The following is a 20,861-nucleotide window of genomic DNA, read 5'->3' on the forward strand; positions in this document are numbered from 1 at the left end:
TTTGATATGATCATGCAACCTCTGATTTAATAAAATAGTCTTTAAATAATTGATTAAACTTTCTTAATACATAGAATTATGTGAGTTTGAATGCCCAAGGCCTCTGTTTGAGAAAGTAGATGATTAATCTGTTGTCATATATTGATGATAAATGATCCTAAGGGAAAAGACGTACACACTGGGTGTTTAAGATTATCTGTCGTCCAATGTTGAAGACTTACGAGTAACAAGCCTAAATATGAGCGTTTGATTATAATATCACTTCTGTTAAACAACATTCTATTTAAATTAAAATTTTATAACAATATATGTTTAATTTCTTCCTAAAATGTTTTTTAAAAAATTATGAAAATTCTTTAGTTCCACTTCAAAATTTATAACCTTCTAAATCTCACACATGATTGGACTTGCGGACGGTCCGTGTGTCACATTTACCGTCCATAAATTCATCATACCTCAACGATGAAAATTTGATACTTTAAATGCTCTTTGATTTCAACATGAAAAGATATTAGCTTTTACTATATCTACATTTGCTTTAGCATAGGTCAGTCAAAGCAATGAGATTTAATGACTCAAATCTAATTCAACTTTTTGAAGTGTTATAGTTCACCTTAGTAAGTCATACCAAAATTATGGGTAAAATTACTTTATATTTGGCTTTCATATAACAACAACTGAAGTTTTATCCCAATGAAAGAATAATTGTTGACACCCAAACTTATCCTTCATTCTCATTTTTTTACGAGCTTCTTTTATTTGCGAGGCCAAAATAGTTTTAAGCTATATTTGTCTACTTTTGTTCTAAAAATAAATGTTAAATGCTTTATTTTGTTGTCATTATATTGCATTTTCTGTTAGTGAACTGAGGAGAAAAGGGATTCGGCGGGAAGAGGAGTGTAACATGAAATAAGTAAGGAGGTCAACCTCTTTCAAATATATGACAATGTAGTTTGACTCTCATGTTGATCCACATGAATCATCCTTTTTATGGAAGTAAATCTTTGTCTTCTTGGAAGAGGATAGCAAGTTCCATGTTCGATATGAGATATTTTTATTACCATGAAATTCATAAATAAAGTAGTTAATGATAGGTTTTTTATTACCGTATTTGTATTTATTCACCTATATTAAGTACTTATGAATAATCATTTTCAAAGTTCAATTATTATCATGCTCAAGCATTTTTACAAAATCTAGTTATAATCATATTTTTGATTTGGTTTCACTTGTATTTAACAAAATCTAGTTATAATCATATTTTTAATTTGGTTTCACTTGTATTTACAAATTTTATTATTCATTTATACTATCTTAGTTTAGTTAGTTCTGGTAGCAAAGAATTTATTGTAAGTTGACTATATTTTCTGCCATCATATGAACTTTTCTTGCAAATTATCTAAATGATGTGTAACTCTCTATTCAATTATTCATACATGGTTTTTATTTGGGGTTTTTGCGTCCTAGCAAAACTACTAGATTGATTTTAATTCTTAATCATGTTTTTTTCATTTATTTTGTTGTCGCTACAATTCTCATTTACCAAAATTTTCTTTTTCCTATTTGTTGGAATATGCTTTATTATAAGTTTGGTGTTTATTGGAAATAATTTTTTCATCTCTAAGAAATACAGATATGATATGTGTACAATCTATCTCTATCCCTCTTCAAATTTCAGTTCTGAAAATTACATTTATTTTTGTTTGAAGATATTATTGTTTTTGTAATTATGTGTTTATTGTAAGTACTTTCGATGAAGCCTTTTATGTTTTTTAATGTTATCAAATCTGACCAACTATTTAAAGTTATAAACTTTTGTGTTAGGCATGAATATCAATTTCAAATTACAATGATTCACTAACTTTTATATTGGGAAAATTGATTAGTGTAAAGTTACGCTATCTTTAAATAAGATTCACATTTCACAAAGCACATTCAAGTCATGTAAAAAAATAGTACTAAGATAATTAATGAACTTTGATAGAATAATTACTCAATGTATGTCTTTATTAACTATGTCAATCTATTTTAGCATCTTGTCTCGTTAGTCTATATATATGAAAACCTTTCTTACTTTATTTTTTAAATTTATTAAACTTTTAGCACATACATGTTCTCACTTCTAAATACTTTTTATATGTACATCACTTTGATTTCAACCATGACAAGTGAAGTCGTCAATATGTGAAGCATAGCTTAAAGGGAATCGTCTCTCCATACTGGGCCAAGAACGTGTTGGCCTTTTAGGAAATGATGATACAAGACAGGCTATAGTCGACTTCTTGGATGAAGCACATGTATAACTTTAAAAATAAAGCACTTGTTACTCCATTCTTTTTCAATTTTATATATTACCATTTTAAAAGTTTCAGAAACTAGACAACTTTCATTATTATGCTAATATATCCATATACTCTCGTATAATCTTAATACAAATTTATTTATATATATTTCATTAAGAATTATTTTCTTCTTGTTTTAAAGCGTTTAAAAGAGTTGATCAGAAAAAATGAAACAAAGGGAGTAAGAGACATCCTCTAATGGGGAGTATTAGTAGTTCAGATGAGGAACTATCATTGTTTCTAGAAATGCGAAGAAGGGGAAATGACAGAAATTGTAATCGATTTCTTCAAAAATTCAATGAATTTGATCCCCTTGGTAAGTTTTTTTTTGTTCTTCTTCCATTTATTGACCTTTCTTTGTTCAAATTGACGGCATAAAGAATAAATTTGAAGTTGAAGTTGTTTTTTTTGTAGGTGCATATCAACTTTAAGTTCCAAAAATATTTTGAGTCTTTATGGACATCATATAAATGTGTCCAACTAGTGAGAAATTAGTGATTTCAGCTTCATAACCTAAAGTTCATGTATGTAATTTTTTTTCAATCCTATCTTATTGCACGATCAAAAAGTGGTAGTTCACCTGCAATTAATATTGCATCAGCTGCACCCATGCAGAAGACTCGTACAGATAAGTTCCTTAATGCCGACAATGATACAGCGGATTACGATTGGTAATTTGTTTCTTCTTCTCCTTTCCAAGTATGTGATTTTTTGAGTTGTTTAATTGTTTCTTTTAGCTGCTTATGTTGATTTTTGACATCATAAGTTTCTTTATCCAATTTAATCTTTTTCACCATGTAGTTTATAAATTGACTAAAGTCATAAGCAGACCCTTAAAGTTGTCCGCATAATTCACTATTACTGGAATGAAAAACTGCAGTAAAACAAGAAAATAACTACTACTAAAAGGAAATAACTAATGTTATAACTATTGGATGATTTTGAGTGATAACATAATAATTATTAGTTGAGTGACCATTAGGAAATCAACTCTAATATTGATGCACAAGTTTGCCTGAATTATCTTACTTGTACAAGTTCACTGAGATAAACTTTTGGGAATCCCAGTGACAGAAAACATAAAATTGAAAGCTACGGGACACAAACAAGCATGATAAGAAATATGTAATCTAATTCTTTTAGGAAAAATACTCAAATATGCCATTGAACTTTCAGAAAAGACTTATTTATGTCATCAGTTAAAAGTTTGGCTCATTTATGCCATTGTCGTTAAAGAAAAGACTCATTCATGCCATTATTTTTTAACAATGGTTTTGCAAAACCATTTTTGACACATGACCAATTATAATTCGACCAAGTCATCAATTTTTTTAATTAATGAAAATCATAATTCTAAAAAAAAATTGAATTAAATTTTAGTGAGTCTTTTTTTATATAGGATTTATATACTAACTAATTAAACATTTAGAATTTACTCATCATATATGACATTTTCATTGATTCTGTTGGTTCTAATGTAACAAACGATAGATTCAAGTCATTCAACTTTGTTAAAGATAACAAATATTGAACATCTAAATTAATATATACTGCCATGAAACTTAAAACACCATGCTAAAAATCTAGCTGGAAGTTCCTCCTCTCAATTGAGGACTTCGTCGAATACTAGTGGCTTGAAGATTTGGTAGGTCATACGTTTCATTTATCACAAGAGACTTAATGAAATCCTTTTAATATTCTTGTTATGCACCCTGAGGATAGGCAGAAAATTATGAGATAGTGCCCTACTTTTGTCTAGTAGACCGATACAGGTCTCCAAGGACATCTCAAACACAATCCTCTATTTTACTCTTCAAATAGAGAGTTATCAATTTTTTCTAACAATCAACTCCAACCCAATTTTCTATTTTACTCTCTAAAAAGAATTTTTTTTCTCTCTCCTCAATATTATATTATTATTTCTATTTCGTTCTTATTTTCTTATTTCATAATATAAATCCTTTATTTCTTTTTTTCGAAATAGTTATCTTATATAATGTTTAATGTGATATAAAATTATATTTTATCTTAAATTTTTAAATAACATAAATTGCAAGAAAATATTAATACATAAATTAAGGGGCAAAGTCAAATAAAAGTGACATACAATTACATAAACACTCAAATTTCAAAATCATTATGTTGCTCCCATTAATGCTCTATAATGCATTACGGAGATAAAAATGAACATTTTTGTCCTTAATTTTTTATGTCTAGCTAAAAATTATTCAAATTGGAGATTTTTATCTACCACCACTTCTATAGTTGGAGTTTGAGCCTCTACGACATCTTGAATTGATGCATTGAGAAGCTATTAGTGACCCAAATGTTCGTGATTACATGCAATGAGAACAATAACGAATACTTGAATAAAGAAATCAACAATCACAACCGCAATCACAACCACAATAGCAACAATTTTCGGAATCATATGCTAATTTTTTCCGAATAGTGCTATGTGGAAACGACCTATCGGATTACTAAATTATTATTGTGATCAATTAATTATTATGTTATGTATTGCATTTTATCTTGTCTTTAAATTATTATGTTATGTGTTGTATTGTTGTCTTGTATTTAAATTACTACGTTATATATTATATTTTTGTCTTGTATTTAAATTATCATATCATGTGTTTTTTTTAATTAAATTTTTTCTCTTGCCATTTTAATTTTTTGTATTCTTTAAAATGAAAATTAAGAATAAAATATTTATTATTGGTGAAAATTAGAAAAAAATATTTAAAATACTATTAATTTGATATTAAAGTAGTATATTTTAAAAATCTTTTTTTAAATATTATATTACATTTAAAAAAGAATTATCAATATTAGATATTTTAATTAATGGAATTACATATAAAGTAATATTTTAATTAAAAGGTAATAGAAAAAATAATATAATAATGAAAAAGTGAAATAGAGAGTGTGAATAGTAGTTCTCCAAATTTTGGAGAACTACTATTCACCTTTCTATAAATGGAGAATAGAGGGTGATTTAGAGGTGGGTTGGAGTGTTCATTCTCTATTTTACTCTCCAGTTACAATTTATATGTGCATCTTAAACTTTGATGTCATACTTCTCCAGGTAGTATTCTTAATACATGCTAGCTGAATTCAATTTTTTGATGTTACAAGGGAGGATAGCTAACAGGGTTGAGGATGCAAATTTTAAGTGATAAAATATAAGGATGTTAAAAGCAAGTTTTTATTTAAATATCATGAACAGTGAGAAAAGCACGTATAGTTTGTAGATGTATTAGTTTTTTGCGCAATTTAAGTACAAAAATTCATGGCTCCTATATATCAAAATCTAGCACTCAAAGAAATAAAGGGAGTAGGGTGGTGCACCCCCTTTCTGTAAAGTTGAAAACCATAACAAAAAGGGCTTCTTTGCACCTCTGATGTTGAATTATTTGTTGATTCAGATTTCCCAGACATTCTTTTAAAATTCGATCTTCAGTTCTGTATGCTTTATTATGATATGTTACTTTCCTGTTTCAGGCTTCTAGAACCTCCAGACACCCCTCTTTTTCCTTCTCTAGAGATGGAATCACGCAAAACTATGATGAGTCAGCTGGGAACTTCTAAAGCTCACCCCACTGCATTGACATCTAGAGTAAGAACACACTTTTTTTTTCTTTCGCTGAAATGCATTATGTGTAATTGGAAATTAGCATATTTTCACTTTTCTTATGTTTAACATGGGAAATGTTGACCATCTGTGCAATCTGAAAGTATTTCATCCCATATCCAGCCACCAGAGGGATGTGGAGATTTCAAGGAACTAAAAGGATATTTCTTTAATTAAACAGAAAGACCCTGACAGGTTCTTTAGTTCAGACTGCGTGCATAATGATGGTTCCATTGTTTAGTCAAATGCTACTCGCAGAAGCCCTCTGCTGAATTTGAGGATTATTTTAGTTTTTGAATGTAGAGGTATGATGTACAACTGTTCCCATGCTTAGTTCAGGTGACAAAGGCCGAGGAACATGTGACCTAGGTCTAGGTTTGAGCTCTACACCATGTGAACTAAGCTTCACATTTAATTGGAGAGTAGTAGGGGGCTGAGCCCATTATTCCCGAACTTCGAATGTTGCAGTTGGTCCTAATGGTTTGACTGTAGATGCATAAAGTTATCAAAAAGAAGAAGTATGCCATACATTTCTTTTGTGATGCTTCTTGTGGGTATTATGAGTGCCCAATATCTTATTAGATATCAACCATTTGGAAAACTGAAACTCCTACGAATATTTTTGGGCTATGATTTCTTTATCATAGTAAGTATTGTTGAATGCCTTGAATCGGACCCGCTACAAACAGAAAGGATTGGGCCCTTAATTTTCTGTTGATTCTGTATGTTGGGCCCAAGCCTGTTAGGGCGTAGCTTAGCACTATATATAGACGCTATGGGAAACCCTATTCTGTAATTCTGTTTTTGCCTCTCCATAATAAAACTGCTCCCTCTCTTCCCGTGGACGTAGCCAATTTATTGGTGAACCACGTAAATCTGTTGTCTTGTTTTTCGCGTTTATATTTTCTCGTATTATCTCAAATTCCGCACAACAAATTGGTATCAGAGCCTCTCGGTTAATCGGTGTTCTTGGAGAATTCGAGATGTCTGCTTTGAACGTGAAAATCGACAAATTCACAGGGAGGAACAGTTTCAGTTTATGGCAGATCAAGATGCGGGCTTTGTTGAAACAGCAAGGCTTCTGGGCGCCGTTGTCGAAAGACAAGAACGCCGTCGTTACTCCTGAGATGGCGATTCTGGAGGAAAAGACGCACTCGACGATCATGCTGTGTCTCGCGGATGACGTCATCACGGAGGTCTCGGATGAAGAGACTGCTGCTGGTCTGTGGTTGAAGCTGGAGAGTTTGTACATGACAAAATCTCTAACCAACAAGCTGCTTCTGAAACAACGTCTATTCGGTTTACGAATGGCTGAAGGTACACAACTCAGGGAACACTTAGAGCAATTGAATACTTTGCTATTAGAATTGCGTAATATCGATGTGAAGATCGAGGATGAAGATGCTGCCCTGATTCTGTTAGTATCTCTCCCAATGTCGTTTGAGAATTTTGTTCAATCGTTCATTGTTGGGAAAGATACTGTGTCACTGGAAGAAGTCAGATCGGCCCTTCATAGCAGGGAATTACGGCATAAGGCTAACGGCACAAGTACGGACATACAGCCTTCCGGTCTGTTCACCAGTAGCGGAAAGGGAAGGAAAAACGGCGGAAAGAAAAATAAGCCGATGTCGAAGGGTGCAAAGCCGGATGATGTTTGTAATTACTGCAAGGAGAAGGGACATTGGAAATTTGATTGTCCGAAGAAGAAGAAGCAATCGGAAAAACAATCAGTGTCTGCTGCTGTTGCTGAAGAAGACACCAATTCTGAAGAAGATATTGCCCTAGTTGCGGATGAGCACACTCATCATTCAGATGTGTGGGTTCTCGATTCTGGGGCATCCTATCACATCTGTCCTAGGAGAGAGTGGTTCACGACTTATGAGCAGGTAGACGGAGGCAGCATCTCGATGGCCAACAGTTCTGTCTGCAAGGTGGTTGGGACAGGCTCGATCAAGATAAGGACACATGACGGTAGCTTCTGCACATTGAACGAGGTCAGGCACGTTCCATTGATGACGAAAAATCTGATATCTCTCAGTCTTTTGGACAGCAAGGGATTCAGCTGGTCGGGAAAAGATGGAGTCTTGCGGGTCTGGAAGGGTTCAAATTTGATTCTGAAAGGTGTCATGCGTGGTACTTTGTATTTTCTACAAGGTTCCACGGTTACAGGTTCAGCCCATGTTGCATCGTCAGAATTTCACCAGAAGGATATGACTAAGTTATGGCACATGAGACTTGGTCATATGGGTGAAAGAGGGATGCAAATTCTGTCAAAGGAGGATTTACTTGCTGGTCATAAGGTTAAGAGCCTAGAGTTTTGTGAACATTGTGTTTTTGGAAAACTACATCGCAACAAGTTTCCAAAGGCCATTCATAGAACAAAAGGCACACTTGATTATATCCATTCTGATTGCTGGGGTCCATGCCGTGTTGAGTCTTTGGGAGGCTGCAGATTTTTTGTGTCCATTATTGATGACTACTCAAGGATTACTTGGGTGTACATGATGAAGCATAAAAGTGAAGCCTTCCAGAAGTTCAAGGAGTGGAAAATTTTGATGGAAAATCAAACAGGGAAGAAGATCAAGAGGTTGCGAACTGATAATGGGCTGGAATTCTGTTGGTCTGAATTTGATCAATTCTGTAAGGATGAAGGGATTGCTCGACATCGTACAGTCAGAAATACACCACAGCAGAACGGTGTAGCTGAGCGGATGAATCAAACACTTCTGGAGAGAGCAAGGTGCATGCTCTCTAATGCTGGGCTAGATAGAAGATTCTGGGCAGAAGCGGTTAGTACAGCTTGCTACTTGATTAACCGCGGACCACATACAGGCATACAGTGCAAGACACCTATGGAGATGTGGTCAGGAAAAGCTGCTGATTATTCAAATCTGAAAGCTTTTGGTTGTACGGCTTACTATCACGTCAGTGAAGGTAAGTTAGAACCAAGAGCTAAAAAGGGAGTATTTGTGGGCTACGGAGATGGAGTGAAAGGTTTCAGAATCTGGTCTCCAGCAGAAAAGAGGGTTATTATGAGCAGGAACGTTGTCTTTGATGAAAGTTCTCTGCTTAGAACCATTGTGAAGCCTACAACTACGTCAGAAACTGGGAGTCTTGACAAACAGATGGAGTTTCAAGTCATTCAGAACGAGAGCGATTTAAAGGAACCTGAAGAGGAGGATCAAGAGCCACAGACAGAAACTGATATTCCAGAATCTATGCCATCAGATATCCATCAGAGTATAGCTCAAGATCGGCCAAGGAGGGTTGGAGTTCGGCCACCTACGAGGTATGGTTTTGAGGACATGGTGGGTTATGCACTGCAGGTTGCTGAAGAGGTAGATATATCTGAGCCGTCTACTTACAAAGAAGCCATTTTAAGTTCTGATTCTGAAAAATGGTTTGCCGCTATGGGAGATGAGATGGAGTCCCTACACAAGAATCAGACATGGGATCTGGTCATACAGCCTTCGGGGAGAAAGATTATTACTTGCAAATGGGTTTTCAAGAAGAAGGAAGGGATATCACCAGCAGAAGGAGTCAAGTATAAAGCCAGGGTTGTTGCCAGAGGTTTCAACCAAAGAGAGGGAGTGGACTACAATGAGATCTTCTCACCAGTGGTCAGACATACTTCCATCCGAGTGTTACTAGCGATAGTTGCACATCAGAATCTGGAGCTTGAACAACTTGATGTGAAGACAGCGTTTCTACATGGAGAGTTGGAGGAAGAGATATACATGACTCAGCCGGATGGTTTCCAAGTTCCAGGGAAGGAAAATCACGTCTGCAAGTTGAAGAAGTCCTTATATGGACTTAAGCAGTCTCCAAGGCAGTGGTATAAAAGGTTTGACAGCTATATGGTGAAGTTGGGCTATACTCGGAGCTCATATGATTGTTGTGTCTACTACAATAGGCTCAATGATGATTCATTCATCTATCTGGTGCTTTATGTAGATGATATGTTGATAGCTGCAAAGAAGAAGTATGACATTCAGAAGCTGAAGGGTTTACTTAGTGCTGAGTTTGAGATGAAGGATCTGGGAGCCGCTCGGAAGATTTTAGGGATGGAGATCATTAGAGACAGAGAGAGAAGGAAACTTTTCTTGTCACAGAGAAGCTACATTCAGAAGGTCTTGGCGAGGTTTGGCATGTCTTCATCTAAGCCCATTGATACCCCCAGTGCTGCCAATATCCATCTCACTGCCATGTTCGCTCCACAGTCAGAAGAAGAGAAGGAGTATATGTCACGAGTCCCTTATGCCAGTGCCGTAGGAAGTTTGATGTATGCTATGGTCTGTACAAGGCCAGATTTAGCACATGCCGTCAGTGTAGTGAGCAGATTCATGGGACAACCAGGGAAAGAACATTGGCAGGCTGTGAAGAGAATTTTCCGGTACCTTAGAGGTACATCTGACGTTGGTCTCATTTATGGAGGTGATACTCAGTGCTTGGTTACTGGCTATTCTGATTCAGACTATGCTGGAGATGTTGACACAAGAAGATCGATGACTGGCTATGTGTTTACCCTTGGAGGATCTGTCGTCAGTTGGAAGGCAACTTTGCAACCTACAGTGACTTTGTCTACTACGGAAGCGGAGTACATGGCCTTGACAGAGGCTGCAAAAGAAGGGATTTGGTTGAAAGGGCTGGTTAGTGATCTTGGTCTGCATCATGATCAGGCTACGGTGTATTGTGACAGTTTGAGCGCAATTTGTCTAGCCAAGGATCAAGTCCATCATGAGAGAACCAAGCATATCGACATAAGGTATCATTTTCTGAGAAGTGAGAAGAGAATCAAGGTGAAGAAAGTAGGAACTGCTGATAATCCTGCTGATATGTTCACAAAGCCAGTTCCACAGAGCAAGTTTCAACACTGTTTGGACTTGCTCAACATCAGAAGTTGTTAATTGCCCTGCAGGGCAACTCTGAGGAAGAGGGGGAGGCTTGGCACTATCATAGTGCGTCTGAAGAATCTGTTCGGAGAATTCAAGTCAAGGTGGAGATTTGTTGAATGCCTTGAATCGGACCCGCTACAAACAGAAAGGATTGGGCCCTTAATTTTCTGTTGATTCTGTATGTTGGGCCCAAGCCTGTTAGGGCGTAGCTTAGCACTATATATAGACGCTATGGGAAACCCTATTCTGTAATTCTGTTTTTGCCTCTCCATAATAAAACTGCTCCCTCTCTTCCCGTGGACGTAGCCAATTTATTGGTGAACCACGTAAATCTGTTGTCTTGTTTTTCGCGTTTATATTTTCTCGTATTATCTCAAATTCCGCACAACAAGTATGTATTAGCTAGCACATGCTCTTATGATGGGGTCTGTGATCAATATGAGTTGGTTTTTTCTTAAAGATTCTCCTGAGTAATTGTAATAATTAGATTTATTGATATTCCTAGTATTACTAAAGGTTATCACACATTTAATCGTTATCCAATTTGATGGAATTGTTTAATCTTGAAGAGAATCTTCTATTATTATGCATATTAGGTGTCTTTCTTGGTTTTATGCAGTCATTTATAACTTGATTGTAACTTTGTTGTTCTTGGACAATAATAGAAGGAAATAATGAGGAAAAACACCAATAGACAGCTTTGTAAGATTAACCAATATGTCACAATTTAGAAGTTCATATGACGAAAAACGCCAACTTGTAACTTTCTTTTATTTGAAACCCATATTTTACATTGAACTAAGTAAAAGAATGAATAAGAAAAATAAGTTTCATTGAGCGGTTGTTAAACCAACTATGTTGTATTGGTTGAAGTGTTCTTCACTCGCATCCTCAGAAGATGAAGTTTAACATAAATGAGAATGCTTAAATGGATGTGTGGGCACATTAGAAGAGACAAGATTAGAAAGGAAGATATATGAGGTAAGGTGGGAGTAGCTTCATTGGTGGACAAGAAGCGGGAAACAAGGCGAAGATGGTTCGAGCATTCGAAGAGGAGGAACACAAATGCCCTAGTGAAGAGGTGCAAGAGGTTGGCAGTGATAGGTTTGAGGAAAGGTAGAGGTAGATCGAGGAAGAATTGGGGGATGTGATTATACAATAGATGAAACATCTTCAACTAATAAGGACATGACTTCAAATAGGGATCATGGAGGATCAGGGTAGACTGGTAGTAGGTGGTTGAGCATTTTCTCTCTTCCTCGTGGTTGAGCAGTGTTCCGGTCTGGAGTATCTATTGGTTTCCTTACCACTATTATCCAACCTTCCCAATTTGACACAGAGTTTAAGAAAAAGAAAAGGAAGACTTTAGAAACTTGTGGTTTAAAACAATCCTTAGATATTTATTTGATGGTAAATCAATTTGTTAGGGGTAAAAGGGAAATTTTAAAGTTGTTATTTCTAATAATACAAAAGTGACATTTTTTTTGAGGAAGCACTAAAAAGTCAAGTGTGTCACATAAATTGGGACAAAGGGAGTGTTATTTTGGTAGCATACCTTGTTCTTCATTTTGTTTCTATTGTTGTTTCTTTTACTTTTGTTATCTCTAATAATTTTATTGTCAATATTTTTCTTTTTTCAATATTTTCATAATAGCATTGCATTTCTTTCAAACCATGTTCTGAAAATAGATTTTTCTTGGGAACCATGGATTTTTATCTGTAATTTGCAACCTTTGATGCAGTTAACAAATTCTCTCCAAGAGGCCACCTCAAGAAGCAACTTAGCATCTAGACAGCTAGCTTCTTCTGCTGGATCAAACACTTCAAAGTTCTAGTCTTCGAAGACCATCTTCTTCAGGTGGCTATGGTATATACATTCTTTTCAACTTCCTATGCTAATAGAATAGTGTGCTACCATAGACTGAAGACATAAGTATATTTTCAAAAACTGATTAGAGTAGCAATATTTGTGTTGTTCTTTTATGGCTTTAAGTCTTAGATGATCTGTCTTGTTGGCCTTCTTGTTCTCTTATCCTTTTTGGATCTTCTCAACTTTAAAACATTGCTCTTGGACAGAGTCTCTTGGGTAATCTGTGTCCCTTGATGCTGAACATAGAAGGTCGAGGGTAGATAATAGATCTCAAGTATAAAGTTATTAATTTGTAATCTAAACTGTGATGTCTAAAGCTCAGATACATTTGAGATGAATTGTTGGAATTAATGCATCAATGTTTAGTCTTCCAAAATTGTTTCTTAGTTTTTCAAGAAGTCTTTTTAGAATTTCATAGTACATATATCTAGTAAATTGTGATACATGTATTTAGTTATTTGTGCAAGACTTTTTGTTTTCTGTTTTGAGTAGTATAAATAGTGATGTAGTTGATGATTGTGATCATCTCAATTGGACTTAAGTAGCCTATAATAAACTTGAGCTTTCTCTAAAGATATTATTTTCCTTCCATATTTCCTACAAATTGGTATCAAGAGCAGGTTTTCGTTCTTAATCTGGGGTTAGGTGAAGAAAAAAAATATGCATTCAAAATAAATGAAGGTGCTGATTTTTCAGTTGTTCTTACTCCATTTTTTTATGAAACTGATTTTGAATACTGAAAGATAAGAATGAGAACACATTTGAAAGCTGAAGATTTGTGGACTATTGTTGCAAATGACTTTGAAGAGCCAGATACATTTGAGATGAATTATACCATTAGCATATCAGATAGTGTTTTGATGAGCCATCAACTAGTGTAGTTCCATAGAACAACTGAGCCACTCATGTTATGGAAAATTCAATCGTTTTATGCTTTTTATTATTGTTACTAATTTTTCTCATATATTAATAACAAAATATACTTGAAAAAGAAAAAAACATTTAATTTAGAGTATCTCGAAATTTCAAAGTTGTACTAGAGAAGGGAAAGTGGTCAAAGAGTTCACATTTGAAGACTTTGTCTACCATTTGATTTTATAATTTGCCAAAGTCGTCGTTTGTATTCGGCTAATAATTAGGCCTACAAAGACAAAAACACCATAAGAAGAACGGAGTGATAAGAAATCTCTCAATTACGAATTTTTATGATTACATTTCTTAAATTGTAATGATAGTCCAATTTAATTACATGGTATACCCTTTATATGTTTATGTCTAACGAGGACATAAGTTCTTCAAAAAAAAAGAAAGATCAAATATATCTTTAAAACTATTCAAAATGAGTCACTTATATTCTGTCCTTTATTTTGTCTTAAAAATACGCTCGTTGTTATGTTTTGGGATCAAATATGCTCTCCAACTAGCAAACAAGTTCAAAAATACTTTGTCACTAACTGGTGCTCCGAAGTAAAAAAAAATTAATTTTGTCTTTTGAACTATTCGAAACAAGAACTTTATTTTTTTGTTTTTGGGTCAAACAGCTGATATGCTAATTGATGAATCTCACCTTCGTTTTTATTTTGCCCGACTTTGGCATAAATTTTTATTTAAATAGAAATAGTTTGACCAAAATTTAAAATCATAAAATTCATTTTGAGAAAAAAGCATGTACTTAATTATGGGAAAAAATGAGCTTTAACGATTACACGACATCTCCATTGAATTCCCAATACTTTTTCCTAATTTGTTTTTGTTACCAAACTTTAAATTTAACCTAATCCTTCTGCAAAAAAAATAAAATAAAATCTGGAAACCTAATTTCCAGGAAGTTTACCTGAAGAGGACAATTCAATTTTAAGCACTAGAGAAGTTGAATGACCACAAATTATGCGCACTCTTTTAAGTCATGTAGAAGAACAAAGCACACTGAGCTGCCTTCATAATTGACCAATTGCTCCAACATACAAGATTTTCTACTAACATTAGGACTAATGTTACACATCTTACCTAACAAAGTAGAAAACAACTTACACAACTAATGTGACTCAGAAAATAAAAATAAAAATCACTTTTCAAAATTATTTACATTTTTCACTTTAGCGTCAAAGAATGGAACAATGCAATAAGTAATTTATCAGGACACTCTGCAGACTTTAAAATCCATTAATATATGTCCAATTTTTATTGTAGTTTTCTATATTTTCTAGTCTACCTTTAAGTAGTACTAGGAGAATCTTTTATGTCCCTTTCTATATTTTCTAGTGTGCCTTAAAATACTCAACTTGTCAATGTCATGAAAAATCATACAAACAAACTAAAATTGGAGAATAAATTTAATAGTATTAGACCAGTGTCTTTTGCTACCAACTTTACATTTGTCTTCTTACTTTCTTAAATGATTCTCCCAAAGAATTCTCACTTTTATGCTATGAAGAAGAAGTATACTGTTGTACTATCTTTACTGACCTTTTTCTCTTTGATACTACCTTATGTTCTTTGCTCATCAAAAATTCAGGTGAAAGGGAATGAAACAGACAAAATGTCACTGCTAGCATTCAAGAATATGATCATTGATGACCCTTTCAAGATCATGGACTCCTGGAATGAAACTATACATTTCTGTGACTGGCCTGGGGTCTCATGTGGTAACCGTCATTGCCGAGTTACAGTTTTAAATCTTACTTCTCTGAAATTGAGGGGTTCTCTGTCACCAAGCATTGGTAACCTGAGCTTTCTTAATGTCCTTAAGCTTCAAAATAATAGTTTTTCAGGTGAAATCCCATCAGAGATTGGCTACTTACATAAGTTAAACGTTTTACGCCTTGATAATAACTCGTTCACTGGTCATATTCCTTCAAACATTTCTGGTTGCTTCAATCTTGTTTCTGTTGGTCTTTCGTATAATATGATGGTAGGCGAAATTCCAGCAGAATTAGGCACATTGTTGAGACTCAAACAACTTTCTCTTGTTTCTAACTCTTTGACAGGAGGAATTCCGCCTTCGTTTGGTAATCTTTCTTTACTTGATACCTTTTCTGCAAGCAAGAATAATTTGTTAGGGAAAATACCTGATGAATTATGTCAATTACTCAACTTAAAGTACTTTGTAGTGAATGAAAACAACTTGAGTAGTACCCTGCCTCCTTGTCTTTTCAATCTTTCCTCTATCGTGGCCATCGATGTTGGAACAAACCATTTAGAAGGACAATTGCCTCCATTGCTTGGTATTACTCTTCCTAAGTTAGAGTTCCTTAGCATTTATAGAAACAATGTAACTGGAAATATTCCGGGGACATTGTCAAATGCTACAAATCTTCAGTCTCTTATTGCTGGTAGAAATGGACTCACAGGAAAAGTACCACCCCTTGGAAATTTGCTGAAAATGAGGAGATTTTTAGTTGCTTTCAATGATCTTGGCAAGGAGGAGGCGGATGACCTTAGTTTTCTCTCCACATTGGTGAATGCCACCAACTTGGAGCTTGTGGAGCTCAATACAAATAATTTTGGTGGAGTCTTACCTGCATCTGTTAGTAATCTTTCGACTGAGCTTATAGAGCTTTCGTTGTCTTATAATCAAGTTTCTGGAGAAATCCCAAGAGGGATATCCAATCTCAAGAAGCTTCAGGCTTTCTTTGTAGCTTACAACAGATTTATCGGTGAAATTCCTTCTGAAATTGGTGATCTTATGTATTTGCAAGAGCTGGCTTTACTTGGAAATCAGTTCTCTGGCCAAATTCCAATCTCATTGGGAAATTTAGCTTCTTTAACCAAACTCACTTTAAGAGAAAACAATCTCCAGGGGAGAATTCCTTCCAGTTTAGGCAAATGCGACAAGTTGGAACTGTTGGATCTTGGTTCAAATAACCTTAGTGGTTTCATACCATCAGAAATTCTTGAACTCTCATCATTGTCGGAGGGCGTGGACCTATCTCAGAACCACTTAACTGGTTTCCTTCCGATGGGAATTGGGAAGTTGAGAAATCTAGGCTACTTAAACCTGTCTTATAACAAGTTGCAGGGCCAGATTCCTACCACTATAGGTACTTGTGTGAAACTTGAAGCACTAGACTTAAACAACAACAACTTTCAGGGTAGTATTCCTTCAACCATGAATAATTTGCGAGGCCTGGAATTTTTAGTCCTTTCTCACAACAATCTGTCAGGTGGAATCCCGGGATTCTTGAAGGACTTCAAATTTCTTCAGATTTTAAATCTGTCTAGCAATAATTTGGAAGGTGCTGTCCCAACTGGAGGTATCTTTAGTAATGCTACTGCGGTTTCCATCATAGGAAATAAAAATCTCTGTGGGGGTGTACCGGAGTTGGACCTTCCGGTTTGCATTGTAGGAGTAAAGAAAGAAAGGAAATCAGGTTTTCCCTTGAAAAAAGTAATTCCTGTAGTTAGTGGGCTTATAGGATTGACATTGATAGTTTGTTTTCTTGGCATACGACAGTTTAGTAGATTGAGAAAAACAACACCTACAGATATACCTGAAAACTCAACCTTAAGAATATCTTATCAGTGTCTACTTAGGGAAACTGATAGATTTTCTGCATCAAATTTGCTTGGCATGGGTGCTTTTGGGTCTGTATATAAAGGAATTTCTGAACATGATGGTACTGTTTTTGCTGTTAAGGTACTGGACCTTTCACACCATGCAGCTTCCAGGAGTTTTTTAGCTGAATGTGAGGTTCTAAAGAACATCAGACATCGTAATCTTGTAAAGGTTCTAAGTGCATGCTCAGGTATTGATTATGAAGGTAATGAGTTCAAAGCCATAGTTTATGAATACATGGATAAGGGGAATCTACAGGACTGGTTGCATTTCACTCCTCAGGAGAACTCTGAGCCACAGGAGGAACACAAGAAGCTAGGGTTTATTCAAAGATTAAACATTGCGATTGATGTTGCCTGTGCTCTGGATTATCTCCATAATGATTGCCAACCCCCTATAATTCACCGCGATCTGAAGCCAAGCAATATTCTTCTAGATGAGAACATGACTGCACATGTTGGTGATTTTGGTTTGGCAAGATTTGTTCCACCAGAAATTCCGAACTCATCAGAAAATTCAAAAAGTCTTACAGGTGTAGGGGGGACAATTGGTTATACACCTCCAGGTAATAATAAATCAAGGTTTTTGCTGTCATACATATGTCTTTTGATAAGAATATCTCTAATTCTGTAGTTTTTCATGCTGACAGAATTAGGTATGGGAAGCGACGCCTCAACCTATGGAGATGGATACAGCTTTGGCATACTGCTCTTGGAAATGTTTACCGGGAGGAAACCAACTGATGAAATGTTCAAAGATAATTTAAACCTTCATAACTACGCGAATGCTGCTTTGCCAGACAGAGTGATGCATATTACAGATCCAATTCTTCTACAGGAACGAGATGAACTTGAAATGGAATACAAACTTCATGACAACACAAGCAGTGCTGGCGACATATTTCTGTCATTCTTAATCAACGTGATTCAAATCGGAGTTTCCTGCTCCGCTGAATCTCTAAAAGAAAGAAAGCGGATCAGTGATGTCGTTAGAGAACTCAATTCATTAAGGAAGTTGTTTTTGGAGCAAGCATACCGGAAGAAAAAGTTATAAGCTTCAACCTGCATTGACAGATGATGACAGGCATAGGGTTAGTCCTTCTCATGGTTGGTGACATGAGGTTAATATGCACTGTGAAACAAATTCATGAATTTAAGGTTTGATTCTGCTCTTATAATTTGCAGTTATAAACTTGTATGTTCCTAGTAAATGATAGCTCTTTGCACATTTCTTAGTTTAGATGCCTTATTTATTTTATTGAGATATCTATAGCTGCTAGACTAGTAGATCACTGAATTACACAATTGATCTCAAGCTGCCACCTACATGTCCAAACATCATATTTGAAGTTTTTGAGACGTAAGATCAGTTCATCGCCTTCCTCTTAAGGTTCTTGACACCTTTGAAATATGATATATACTCTGGATAACAATACTTCACTTGCTCTAATTCACGAAGATTGCATATTCTTAAATGCACGGTTATATGCAAACAACGTTCCCCATATAATGCTGAACATGATTTATCTAATTTTCTTTTGGTGATAGATAACAACACCACAAGAAACCTAAGTAATTATGTTCCACTTATTTTATTTTTAAGTTGAGACCCAACAAACTATAATTAATAAGATGTGCAACTAACACCATGTTTAGTCAGATGAGTGAGGAGACCCAAAAATCACTGCATTGAGCACAGATTCACCTTCACAGCTAACCCAAGAATGCACCAGCCGGGAATTGAACCATGGCTGGGTACCATATCACTGGTGCTACTTGTTATCTATTTGCTCGTATTACACTACAATAATTTAGATATTAAACAGAATATATGAGAGTAGTTAGAATGGAATGAATAGGCCCAGATTTTGGTATTCAAAATGTCAACAGGTAATCATGTTCTGAAGTTGAGGTCAATTAGGCTTGTAGTAGGAAATGAAGTTCAAATTTTGCACATCAAAATTATATTCTTCATAAACAACAAGATCTTGTAGTTTTATTATGAATTTTTGTAAGTTATAGAGATCACAAACTTTTTTTAGGAGCATTTTTGTTTGTAATAAATAATGACACTATTGGCCACACTATGGCCCAACATTCAACCAGTCAGCCTTGGGAAATGCCCAAACCAGTACTGTACTAGACACTTAATTTCGTATTTATCTAAATATCCGTCCTTAACAAAAAAGAAGAAGAAGAGCAAATTACACTGAGCTGACTTCATAATTGACCAATTGCTCCGACATCTTTGAATATTTTCCAGTAAATTTTCACAATTTTTGAATAAAAATATCCTTAAATTATACCCTCAATTTAAATTGCATCCTTAAATTATTCATTTTAACAAAAAATATCCTCTAAGTATTTGAAATTTCACTTTCATCCCTTTACTAAAATTTGTCAAAAAATTTAGTAATTTCTCACAAAGTATATGCATTTCATATTATTCGCATTAAAAAAATCTATTATATTATTTACCGATTGAAAAAATCATCCCAAAAAATAAACAAAAATTGAGACTTGTGTTTGTTGTTTAAAAAAAAACATTGTTAAGACGGTTTGAGTATCGAGAAGACATGATCAGCCCTTCTCCTTTACCAACTAAATGAAGTTTGAAGTTTAGTTTCACACAATCATCACCTTCAAAGTCAAGATATCGTTAAAACTATAACTTTTTGGGAGAAATTAATAATTGAGGTGATCAATATTCAACTAATTTTGATCTCTAGTACCCAAGTTTCATTTTCATTATTAGAAGTAAAAGTCTCCGAATGAAACCACTTTTTGCAGATTCAACGAAAACAAAACATTTTCATTGATAATTCTTTGATATCAAAACAAATGAAAAGTAAAAAAAAAATTGTTAAAAAGGAAGACAATACAAAATGTTGTTACTTAAAAAAAAATTAATATTATTTCAGATGTATGTAGAATGAACATAATTGATTTATTGGGGTAATTTAGAGAGTTTAGTTTGGCAAGAGTAGTGTGAAAGGGATGGTCTAATAAAAGGGACAAAGATGTTAGGTAATTAGGTGAGAGTCCTTCAAGTTATAAATATTGAGTAAAAGTGACAAATAAATAAATAATATTAATTAAATTAAAAAGTATTTTTTAAATAGTCCTAAACTTTTTAAGTTGTAACTTTGCCCCTATATTCTTTATTTCTTTACCTTTAAATATTTAAAATTTTATCAAATAGACAAAAAAAAAGGCATTCTTTCTTAACTCCATTCTCTTCCCACCGATCCTCTTCAACTGCAGCTATAATTGTCAATCCTTCTTTCTTTTTCTTCATGTACTTTATCTTCCTTTATTTGCAAAATTATACTTTTATATAGAAGATCTATCAAGAAAAATTTATGTAAAAAGAATATCAAAATGTATATGTTTGATTTTTTTTTGCATTGTATTTGTTTTGTTCAAGCTTTGAATAAACTAAAAAGAGTACTATTGATAAGTATGAAAATCACTTTGTGTCAATTCTTAAGCTGCATTTAGTGAACCCAAAATGATTGTTTCAATCAACAACTTTCGTAATTGTCTGGACAACTATCGAAGTTGTT

General features: G+C 34.5%; 2 protein-coding genes across 4 annotated transcripts; both read left to right on the plus strand.

The window, feature by feature from the left end:
• Positions 1 to 1,297: 1,297 nt before the first annotated feature.
• LOC101257348 (LRR receptor kinase CORE) lies at positions 1,298 to 18,559 on the plus strand. 3 transcript variants are annotated; one of them, XM_069295169.1, is made up of 7 exons: positions 1,298 to 2,658; positions 2,757 to 2,866; positions 2,958 to 3,013; positions 5,847 to 5,961; positions 12,614 to 12,738; positions 15,257 to 17,861; positions 17,946 to 18,559. In XM_069295169.1, exons 5-7 carry the CDS (start codon positions 12,736 to 12,738, stop codon positions 18,347 to 18,349), a joined length of 3,012 nt encoding a protein of 1,003 aa, XP_069151270.1. In that variant the 5' UTR covers positions 1,298 to 2,658; positions 2,757 to 2,866; positions 2,958 to 3,013; positions 5,847 to 5,961; positions 12,614 to 12,735; the 3' UTR covers positions 18,350 to 18,559. The 3 variants fall into 3 exon arrangements, with proteins under 3 accessions (XP_069151270.1, XP_004235251.4, XP_069151269.1); XM_004235203.5 differs by having other exon boundaries at positions 2,757 to 3,013; XM_069295168.1 differs by lacking the exons at positions 1,298 to 2,658; positions 2,757 to 2,866; positions 2,958 to 3,013; positions 5,847 to 5,961; positions 12,614 to 12,738 and having other exon boundaries at positions 14,997 to 17,861.
• On the plus strand, positions 2,541 to 12,706 carry LOC138347678 (uncharacterized). Its single transcript, XM_069295981.1, has 4 exons — positions 2,541 to 2,658; positions 2,944 to 3,013; positions 5,847 to 5,961; positions 12,614 to 12,706. Exons 1-4 carry the CDS (start codon positions 2,541 to 2,543, stop codon positions 12,704 to 12,706), a joined length of 396 nt encoding a protein of 131 aa, XP_069152082.1.
• Positions 18,560 to 20,861: the final 2,302 nt, after the last annotated feature.

Source organism: Solanum lycopersicum, chromosome 3 (assembly GCF_036512215.1).
Source record: "Solanum lycopersicum chromosome 3, SLM_r2.1".
In the NCBI taxonomy this organism is placed as follows: domain Eukaryota; kingdom Viridiplantae; phylum Streptophyta; class Magnoliopsida; order Solanales; family Solanaceae; genus Solanum; species Solanum lycopersicum.

Coding starts and splice junctions, on each gene's coding strand:
- LOC138347678 (XM_069295981.1), top strand. CDS start 2,541: ATGGGGAGTATTAGTAGTTCAGATGAGGAACTATCATTGTTTCTAGAA. Junction 2,659..2,943: donor CAATGAATTTGATCCCCTTG/GTAAGTTTTTTT, acceptor ATATTGCATCAG/CTGCACCCATGCAGAAGACT. Junction 5,962..12,613: donor CCACTGCATTGACATCTAGA/GTAAGAACACAC, acceptor CCTTTGATGCAG/TTAACAAATTCTCTCCAAGA.
- LOC101257348 (XM_069295168.1), top strand. CDS start 15,137: ATGATTCTCCCAAAGAATTCTCACTTTTATGCTATGAAGAAGAAGTAT. Junction 17,862..17,945: donor AATTGGTTATACACCTCCAG/GTAATAATAAAT, acceptor TCATGCTGACAG/AATTAGGTATGGGAAGCGAC.